Source organism: Lolium perenne, chromosome 3 (genome assembly GCF_019359855.2).
Source record: "Lolium perenne isolate Kyuss_39 chromosome 3, Kyuss_2.0, whole genome shotgun sequence".
Taxonomy (NCBI): Eukaryota; Viridiplantae; Streptophyta; class Magnoliopsida; order Poales; family Poaceae; genus Lolium; species Lolium perenne.
The window spans coordinates 248236157-248247354 of NC_067246.2; the positions used below are offsets into that span (position 1 = coordinate 248236157).

The 11198-nt window shown below is 49.3% G+C and overlaps 1 protein-coding gene across 1 annotated transcript; it reads left to right on the top strand.

The window, feature by feature from the left end:
• The first annotated feature begins 2277 nt into the window (after window positions 1–2277).
• LOC127338719 (uncharacterized) lies at window positions 2278–2883 on the top strand. Its single transcript, XM_051364728.2, has one exon. The coding sequence runs from the start codon at window positions 2360–2362 to the stop codon at window positions 2618–2620; it is 261 nt and encodes an 86-aa protein (XP_051220688.1). The 5' UTR covers window positions 2278–2359; the 3' UTR covers window positions 2621–2883.
• The last annotated feature ends 8315 nt before the right edge of the window (window positions 2884–11198 follow it).

Consider the following 11198-nt stretch of genomic DNA (forward strand, 5'->3'; position numbering starts at 1 on the left):
TGAAAAAAGAAAAAAAATATTCATAAAAATTACATAACTAATTCCCAGACAAAATAGAAAATAATTATATATTTTAGCCGCAAATGCAATTCACGTTTTTGATAGAAAAACCATAAGAAATGACCCATCCTTTGTTTATTGAGAGGGATGAGACGTACGAAGAGCTATTTCTTCGCAGGAGCTGATGAGCATGCGAGCGGGGCTGAGCCCACAACTCCGGCCCGTAGAAACAACACGAGTCCAGTCCAGCAAATAGCAAAAGTATAGATGTGGCCCAGTCCCTCCCATCCAGCCCATCCTTTGCCAGAAAATAAAACAACAAGATAACTTTCAGGTTGTGCACTAATCAAAAATGAATGTTTTTGTGTTTCCAAATTGCCCACAGAACCGACGACCGAACGTTAGAACCAACCTGTGGTTGGATGGTTAGGAGGGCAGTGGCACCTCCAGCCCATCAGAGTTCAAATCTCAGATTTGACACTTTGGTGTATCATAAAGACGGAATATTCTTCAGTGGGAGGCGACGTTCCCGTCGACAGCGAGGCGCATGTGGTGACTTCGTTAACCTCAAGATCCGTCGGATCAGTTCTTCGACACAGTCGCTTGGAGGTGCTCATAGGGGTAGGGTGTGTGTGTGCGTTCATAGGGGTGAGTGTGTGCGCGTATGTATGAGCGTTTTTGATTGTACTGTGTTTCGCAAAAAAAAAAAACCGCAGCGACGTGATAGATAGACTACCGAACGTTGCACACGAACGCACGTACCCCGTACCCGAAGCCAATAATTTGTGCATATGTGGGTTACGAGCGTATCATGGCCCGGTCGATCGTCCCATGTGGTGAGCCTGGAATCTGCTAACATGCATGTCTCTGGCTACCTCTTTCTCTCTGACAGTTAACACTGCCCGACGTTTTCTTTCTTTCTTTTTCTGTAGTAGGCAAGAACAAGACCATCCAGCTAGCTCGATCACGGATAGTACTGGTGTAGCACCTTCAAAACCAAAAGGATATGTTTCGTTTGAAAATTGAGCAAAATGGCTCTGCTCTTATTTCAAATGAGTAAAACGATTACAGTGCGATAAGGCCAAAAATACCAAGAGCGAAAAGGTGCTCCCTCCGTTCTCTAATGTAAGACCTTTAATTTTAGCTTTTTTCGTAAATACATGTATCGAGAAGCATTTTAGCGTACAAGTTTCACTAAATTTGGTCCATATTTAGTCTATTTTAAAATATTTAAAAGATTATATATTAGTGAACAGAGTAAGTACATTTTATAGCTTTATCGAAAAAGTACATTTTATAGAATAGGTACTGAATTAACCGGCTGTTATTCAAGAACAAATTGTGTATGTTGTGCTGGAAAGAGAATTATTAGTATTAGGATCTCCATATAAAACCGTTAGCATGAGACTGCGATCCGTACATACGAGCTCGAATCTGGCCATCATATATAATTTCAAGAAAAAGAAGTCGTTATGCGATAATTGCCCCGACGTGATTGTTGCATGGTTGATTCCCCTCTTCGGTTTGCACGTGGCCCTGCGTTAATCCTGTCAGGATGGGCTCATGAGTGAAGCACTAACCCTAATAAAAATGGCGAGCCCGGTCCAGAGATTCCCGTACATGCGCCTCATGAGTGGCCATTTGTTTAGCTCCAAGGGAAGCTTCGTAGCGACATCCGATACGTACGAACAAAAATACAGTACTCGCCAGCCATGTCAACCATGAGAGCAATGCACGTACAGGGCGTGCCAAGTTGGCTATGCTCTGGGAACCAAGCTGGCCAGCAGGCAGAGCTGATCACAAGCTCAGACGATCGAGGTGCCAGATGAGAGCGCCAGGTCAGCAAGAAGAAACCCTTATTCGCCACGTGGACTCGTAGCAAAACGCGGTTAGCTAGCCATGCGCATGCGCATGCGCATGCACATGCAGCTTCGCATACCATGTAGATATGCATGCACAAGTCAATGCCCCTTTGGAGCGAGGAACTACCAGATCTGCAGCGTACCTTCAAAAATATTTAGACACTAAATTTGATTGCTCCGTGTTCATTACTACAGTAAATGTACTGGAAAATATATCAAATGGTACTCTATTAATGTTCATTTTTGGCACTTTTTTGGTACCACAATTAATTTCTTCTAAAGAAAGTATAGCACTACTATTAATGAAAATAAAAGACAATAATGGAGTACCAAAAATTAGAACAAGAAGATAACCAGGGGAGCGTGCGTTGGGCAGGCTATATATAGCTGTGGCTGCCACCTCTCCCTCACAACTCACAGCTCGCAAGGTAGTAGCTTTGAGTCTATCTGCCACGGGCCAAGTCGAGTAGGTCTTCTCGTCCTCGTCAACTTCGAAGATGTCGCAGAGGCCGGGGAGGCACCAGAGGAGGGCGTCGCAGAGCGTCTTCTCACTGCCGGAGAACTTCGCCAGCCTCGACGACGTGCCGGCGGACGGCGGCGAGCAGCGGAAGCCCGCGGCGGCGGATGCCTCGTCCGAGCAGCAGCCGGCGAGGCCGGCGGGCGGGCGCCACCGCAGGACCATGTCGATGGCCGTCACCGCCTCCAGGGACCTGGACATGATCGCCGAGGACATCGGGAACTACAAGTACGGTGCTTGATTAGTGAGTATGTGGTCGGTAGTCCATGCCGGTGCGTACCGTTCGTACCAATCGTACGTACGCATTCGTCTCCGGTGGTGGAGTCTTGGGTTAGGTGCATTTGTGCAGAGCAGGCGTGTCGGTCTCTCGAGTCTGGCGTTCCTGTTCTGTACGCCGTTTGGTTGTTATTTCTCTGCTGTCTTTGTCCTGCTTGTCTGAATTTGTACTTCTTTCATGTCTTAAAATCAGAGTAAAGAAATGTCGAGGTTACAAATTTGCAATTATTCCCCACATTACTATGGGGCATCTGGTGTGCTGCGCATATCTTTGGGTTAGGGATCGTGAGCAATACCTAGGACGGTTTCACAGAATTTTTCGCTATTAAAGGATGACATATATTTGTACTCCCTGTGATTTGTAATAACTGTTCAAAAATGGCTATATCTACGCACTAAAAACATTTAGATACTCAATTTTTAGGTAATTATTTCTAATCGGAGGGAGTATAAACTCTGCATGTTATCGGAAATCCGCTGCAAATGGGGTTTCATTTGGACTTGTTTATCAAAAAGTGACCATACATTTTTTGGTAAAATCCTATAATAGCAAAGTTTTTGCCACAAAATAGGTAGCCGGAAATTGAACAGGTTAACCGAAAAGAACAACCAGGGTAGAAACGGAGAAAAAAAATGGCAAATATAAGCATGCAAATAATAACAACTCAGACCCTAGAAGAAGAAGAAACAATCAAATAATCGTCCCTTTGGCTCCTGCGGCGGGCCTGAACCCCCTCTGTCGTGGATCTGGAATAGCTCCAGGCTCCGGCATTCCAGCGGCCGCACTCGTCAGGTTCTCAACTTAATTTACCCTCACCATAGCGCAACCGGTAGAGATTTGCCATATGTCAGCCAAGATGAACTCGCTGGCATCTAGACGTTACAACTTAGGCGGCCACGGACACCCCCTCCCTCTCCTCCCTCCACTTGAGAGTCTCCTCTGTCGCCCCGGCTCTTCTCTCCCCCAACTCGGGCGGCTTTGCCGACCGGAGTAGGTGGGGAGAGGAGGCCGGTCTCTGTATATCCACGGTTCTCTCTCTAGGTCTAGGGTTAGGTTGGATCTAGGTCTAGGTTTAGTTTGTACCCATGTGGAGCATGGAGAAATTCCCTGGGGATTTCGCTGTAGGGGAGCTCGAGCTGCTCCTGGTGGTGCTTGAAGGTGGTGTGGCTGCCTGCGGAGCTCCAACGGAAGGAGCCGGAGGCGGGTGGAGGCATTGTATCAACATCCCTCCAAATAAAGCTCGGTTCGTAGGGAAGATCTGAGGTCAGCGTCCATGTTTTTGGCCCCTTCTTCTTACTCGTCGTTGTGGTGAGAAAAGGGAGGGTTTCCAAGACTATGGTTGTTGGGCGGTGAATCTGCAACGGGGGATGCACTCTCACCAACGTTATTCCGAGCCGAATGGCGGCCGCTCCCACCTTTCGCGCTGGGTACGGTGTGCTCCGGCCAGTGCCCAAAGGACACCAACCTCCTGGCTTACAAGCCTCAACGGAGGCCCTCAAGCGAAGACGTTGTTGGCTCCCGCCTCTAGCACCAAGTGGTCATGTCCCCAATGGCGCAAAGGTTGGCAGCGTCGAGCTCATCGGTGGTGTTCATGGAGCTAGACCTGATTGCTTTTATGTTGTTCTTCTCAAGATCCTTTGTGCAAATTGTATGGGATTGTGTTTAGTTTCCGCTTTTTCTAGGGCCCTTATGTAAAATGTATTGCCACCACTATTATGAATGGATAGCTCTCGGCCCTTCGAGGCTGATCCCTTGTTAAAGAAACATTGTGGACCAACAGCCCATGATCAAAGAAAATGTGCGCACAAAATGATAAAATGATACTTTATTTTATTTTATATATCACATCACGTTTATTTTGGCGCAGCCAGGTAGACTAGGCAAGGTTTTTAATATTGGAATACTAGGTATTATCGTTTTCTTCTCAGAAATATCGCATCGTAAACTCGTATTGTGGTATTATGATACTATAAGTTTTTATTTTTATTAATCTATATATGTTTATATTAATAATACTATCTCAAATAAATTTATTTTTAATTTTTAATTTATTTTTTAGCATATTCTACATCTTTCATAGAGTCTGATCATGTAAATAATATACTACAAAGAAACTAATTATGAACCAACAAAACAAGAGACAGAGTATGCTTGACAATTGGCTCACGCAAATGGCTTGTTGAATATATTTTTTGCACACACAAACTCCTTTTAAACCCATTCCGCTTGAACGTATTGATGTTGTACTGTTTAAATACCTAGTTAGCTTTGAGACTACAAAGAACTTTTACTCTTCAGCTTGTCACGTCTTGTGTCCATATTTTTACCATATGGGATCATATGATGTCGCTTTTGTATCGAGATACTAAAGATACACTATACATATTTAGATACAAGTAAGATACTACCATACTAAGATACCATCATGATATGTATCGATTGGTCACGGTAGTATTGTAAAGTCATAAGATACTATAATATGTATCGGGATGCTGACAACCCCGAACACTACACTCTACCGTTGATAAATAAGCCGACACTCCAGGAGAGTTACACCAATGCTATGACAACCAACATCAAAAGCAACATCGTCGCCCAAATGACACGAGGTCAACGAACTCAGAAATGTCAAGTTACGGAACACCTTGCCATCCAACAACACATTTGGGGATTGCCTTCCTGACGTACCACCCCGCTCAGGCTTGAGCTACAAAAATCGCACGTAGACCACGACCGTCGACACAACGTATAGTGAGATACTTGACCGAGCCCACAATCTTGCCAAACTAGCTACACAAAATTGTCGCTCAAGCCATAGCCAGCAATTGATCCATCCCATGTAACTGCTCCCCGCCAAGGTTTTCAAGCCCCCCCTCCCGCCTCCAGAAGAAAATACCATCCACTTGGAGCCGCTACCCGACATCCACAACTTCGACGACACAAGAGTTTCACGCGACAACAACTGAATGAACCTGGAGGTAGTATTCCTCTCGGATAACCCGAACCTACCACAAAGGTGTGGATTGGAGCTCGTAGGCTCTTCTACTACACTTGAGGTGCATCAATCCCCCGGGTCACGCGTTGGGCCTGTAATCTCAAACATAAATTAGAACCTGGGAGAGACAGAAAATCAGTTTTGGGGATTCAGTAGGGTTCATAGTTGAGTCAATATCCGATGGATCACTACAAGAAGGCAGCAGTACCCCTTAAGGTCATTATAATAGGGGTGATATCAGCCTTCTTTTAGAGTTTCCACATTAGATTTTTACCTAGTTGATGGAGAGAGAATGAAAAAAAAAAGTTTGTCTTCCTTTAGCAAAGTGATGATCGCTTTTTTTTTTGAAACGGAGGCAAAAGCTTTGCCTCATCCATTAATTAAGAAGAAGGTGCACAGTTTTTAGGAAAAAACCGGGCAAAAACCAACAACAACATTGCCAAGTCTACACAAAACTCACGCCCACACTCACAACGAAGCCTAACAAAGATCCAAACAACGCGGCTACACCCACACTAGTCAACAAAGAGGACTACAAGATGACACGAACGAACTTCAAACACGAGCGCCGACAAAGGCATGCCATGATATTGGGGGCACCCATCAATCAACTGCAGATGCATGGTAGATAGCAGCCAAGGTAGCGAGAAAATCACAAACCTCTCGAGCGACGACACCTCTAGGCCCCGTCGCCAGCAAATCTGACTTAGCAGCCCCATCACCAAAAGGAACCACATGCTTCACTTCCTCAACGGAAGGAGGCATAACCTCATCACTGCCCAACTTCAGGAGCTCAGGCACCACAGATGAATCCACACACAACTCATGCAGCTCTGGTGTGACCTCAACCACCGATGACTTTTGCTCCGTGGAGCTAAGCGGAAACGAAGCCTGCCTGATGGCGAGGTCCTGCCCACCAGAAGAGCACACCTCTGTCGGCTCCAAAGAAACACCAACACGTGCCAACAACAGCTTGAGACTTGCCACCTCTTCACGAAGGGGGCGAGACGCCTCCTCGACTCGGTTAGCAACCAACTGGGCGAGCTCCAAGCGCAACAATGCAAACTGGCACTGAAGGTGAGAGTCGAAACAGGCGTTGCCACCGAACTCCTCGCAACGCCTTGGAGAGGACCTTGGCGGCAATGTTGCAGACGGCGTTGTTGCAGGCGACGACGAGTGGCACACCACCTCAGCCCAACTCCGGGACACCGATGGGCAACGTGGATGTGCAGGTGGAGAGCGGCGCCGCGGACAAGGAGCACGTGCATCCGGAGAACGTGCACGACCGTCCGGAGAGCAAGAACGAGCGGTGGGAAACCGGGCACGGTAAAAACGCTCCCGATGACCAGGGCGACGACAACGGATGCATCTGAAGGGCGCACGACATGAGCTAACCTGGTGGTCACGCTCGAGGCACCGAAAGCATCTTTCCCGAGCCCAACGCTTGAAGGCGAGGCTGCGCTCGAGGCCCTCCTTTTGAAGCAAAGGTGATGACCCACGGCTAGGGCGGCCGCCACGACGCACCTGCACCCAGTCATCGTCGTCACCAAGAGCGTCAGCAGAAGCAAGGCCGCCGCAGGGCTTCGCATCCACTTGCTCAACGTGCACCGAACCGGCCAATGGCGACCGCGGAGCCAACTCTTCCTCGTCGTCGTCGTCCTCATCGGAGTTCAAAGAAGCAACCCAAAGCAAGCTCGAGGCCTTCAGCGCATCATCGGCACGGGGCACCTCGGCACGGCCACCCGTGGCAATCGGCGACGGCGACACCGACAAGGAGCCGAGCCCCTCGACGAACACGGCAGGATCAGTTGCCAGCGAGGAGCTGTAGGTAGCTAGCGGCGTCATCGGAGCCAGCTCCTCCTTGTCAGAGTCAAGTTCCTCAACAACGAGGGAGGCCCAAGACTCGGGCGACACAACCCCGCTGAGGTGGAGCGCCATTGAAGCAGTGGCCACAGGCGGTAGAAAGAGACCAGGCGATGGTTGTAGCAGCGGAGTCTCCAGCATCTCCAAGACCTGATTGAGCGGAGGTAGACCAGCAGCCCCAGGGGCCAAGGCGCCACCGGCCATGGCAGCAGGCACAGCGGACGGGCAGGTCGAAGCAGCAGCCACAACGGACGGCGAGGACGGAGATGGAGTCGGAGCAGCAGGCACAGCGGACGGGCAGGGGGTCGCAGCAGCAGCCACCACGGACCTAACAGGGCGACGACCGCGTGCCAGACGCCCACCAATGGCCGGGTCGGCCATGCGAGAGGCAAGCACAGCCGCCGCGGCGGAGGCGGCCGACGGCGCCGGAGCAGAAGCAGCGGACGTCGCAGAGCACGCGAGCGCTGCCGGCTTGCCCAGGGGAGGCGGTGGCAGCATCACGGACAGTGGAGCCTGGGCCGGCGATGGCGCGGTGGCAGCATCCTGGCGAGACATGGTCCGCGGCGGCGGCGGAGCCTCGGACGGCGATGGCGAGGCGGCGACGTCCTACCACGACGCCGGCGACGAACCTGGGATGGGCGGAGAGAGGAGACGACGAGGACCCCGGATCTGGTCGGAGCGGAGGCAGAGGAGGTGTGAGCAGGGAGATCAAGGCGGCGGCGCGCCGTCCGTGGAGTCAGCCATGGTCGCGCGAGGTTCCGCTTCGCTTTCCGCCCCCGTTACTTCAGCACATGGCTTCGATAATTGAGAAACGGAAGTGATGATCGCTTGAGAATAAGAGAAAACTACTTTCTCCATTGTACGACCTGTTTTTCCTTAACAATATAATTTTATACGTACTAAAATTTAACTAAGTTTCATTAGTTGATAGGATGACAATAGGAGATAATGCATTGCACGAGTTGTATCTGTTGCCTTCACTAGATAATTAACGTGGAGAGCTAAGCAAAGACGCACATTCTCTACCATTGTACATGCTCTAAGATATCGTCCGCAGACAACACGCACACCTGACTGCCATGCACTCTCTTGACGCTTGGGCCAAATATCTCAAGCTGCTACAATGAAACAGTTACCACATAGATTCATGTCAATGCTGCCTCCATGAAGGAAGACAGCACTAGTGTTGTCCCCATTGCGGGCACCAATAAATTCGTTGCAAGACTTCTGCCCGCTACTTCACTGTCACCAGAGGATGGTGAAAGTGGAACATCTTTTATCGACATCCCCCGAGCATCACCTTTTGCGAGCTAGGCACTACATCCTCCTACCAGGCTACCACAAACACCTGACAGGCCTTGGCCGCCAAGCACATCTCCAGGTCCGCCTGCAATTCACCAGCACGGCTGGCACCTCACTGGGGCACCACCAACCAGCTAAAGCACCTGGGTAGCAGCAACAGCAGGCACCACCACTGGCCACCACAGCCGCAAATCAAGTAACACAGACTCATTTTCAGAGCTGCCTAACTTTAACAAGCTCGGGTGCAACAGAGCTGTTTGCACGAGATCATGCCCTGAGCCCCTGAAGTCAGCCTTCGTCCATGCCCTGAATCTGTGCCAAATTTGTTGCGTGTACCGGCAGTGAACAAAGAGATATGTGCAGTCCTCATTCACAACCTGGTAAAGAGCACATACTGGATTATGTAGCCATCATCGACGCTGAAGATTATCAGCAGAGACACCGTCTATAAAGAACTTGCACTTCATAGGGGCTTTAGACTTCCAAATCGGCTTGATGCAGGCGAATTGAGTGTTCCCAATGAAGAACAACTGATAATCGGAGCTCACAGAGAAGAATGCGACTCCAGATCGCCTTGTCCGAATGATCTGCGTTTAGCGTTGAGTAATTTCTTGTTTTCTCTAACCAGACCTAAGATCGCAGATCCGCAGACTTATCTTGCGTCCTATTCTTCAGAGACGTGCCAAGTTTCAGCTACCGTCGTTTCAACATGGACAGGTTTAACACAAACAGAGAGAATTGCTTTGATACTCTGAATTCGGAATTGCTTCACACACGATAATTCATGTCCGATCCTTGTACGATACTTCCTCCAGCTCGTGCTAGTTAGGCTCGTGCTAAATCCAGCCCAAACCCGCAATATTGCCCAAGCCCATCGAAATCTGTCTGACTCCACCTCTTCCCCCTCTTCAAAATGAGTGTAGAATAACTAGCAGTTTGTCAGGACATCTCCAACGGGGTGATGCAAACAGACGTTGAGCGGTCGTTTGCATCCGTCGTGATCGAAAATGCGTCTGGGTCCTGCTCCCGCGGGGTGACGCAAAGTGATCGGGCCGTCCACGGCGACGCAAACCTGGCCCAAATATGCGTCAGGTTTCCGTCTCCGTGGACGCTCCGCGGTCGCGCCGAGCATCCTCCTTTTCTTACCCGATCCCGCATGTTAGGGACAGCGAAATCGAGCACTTCGATTTGCTTACTTTAACCCTTCTTTGCTGCCATAGTGCGACGTCACCACCCCAACCCCACCCGCCGTCGTCCCGCCGCACCGCCACATTACTCGTTGTCGGCTCGGTTCTCACCGCGCGGGAGAGCAGGATAGTAGTCGGGTAGGCTCCACATGAAATACTTCCACCGCACCGATTCGGTGTTCAAGGAAAAAACGTTCCGGCGCCAGCACAGGATGTTGAGGGACCTGTTCCTACCAAAAATGTTCCGCAGCTATTCACATGCTATCATATGGAATGACTGCTAATATATTCGATGAGTATCTTCGAATGGGTGAGAGTATCTTCGAATGGGTGAGAACGAACGCGTGGACAAAATCGGTCATTTTCACGTCCGCGGAGCGACGCAAACAGAGATACGCGGATAATTTGGGCGTACCAAGGATACAGCAAACTGTGATCGCAAAAAAGATAAAGAAAACAAAAGTAAAAAATAATGATTATTTGGCAAGTGGGGCCTACCAGAAGAAGAGAGCTGGGCCGAGACTTGGACCCAAACCAAAATTCGTGTTTGCCTCCCGTTGCCTCACGCGAGTAACATTGCATCCACCTAGGATCGTACGAATATCGGACGAAGTTTGTCGTACGTATAGCAGGACTCCTCTGAATTCCGGCATTCGCTTCAGCTACTTCAGCGTGCGTACATCAATACATCTTTTCGGTTAGCGTTGTAGACACAGGAGGAAAATGCAATATACTAGACAGAATCCTGTGCTCCTTTTTCGGGGAACGAGAGACAAAATCTTGATGGTACTTTGATAGATGGAAACAATCACACAATACGTTTTCTAATTATCTTTGTGATCTTCCACTCAAGTCTTTCAAGACATATTCTTAAACCGGTTATGTTCCCATACGCGTGCGATTCAGATAGGGACTTGCCAAGTTGGCAGTCAAAGGGATAGGGTGATCTCGCTTCTTTCTTCTCTCGGTAGGTCTATGGTCGATCCGATACTGACAACGACGGTTATACCTAAACAAATACGCAGCAGAGTCGGACCGACGCGTTGGACGAACCGCTGCTACCTGATGTTTCTGGCGTACGTGTGAGTCTCCGACGAAGGATGCCGATTCATCAGCTAGGTAGGTACATCGTCAGTTGTGGATATGCGTAGTTGCGTACGACGTATGACCGTTGCCGCATCACCATCACGAAGAA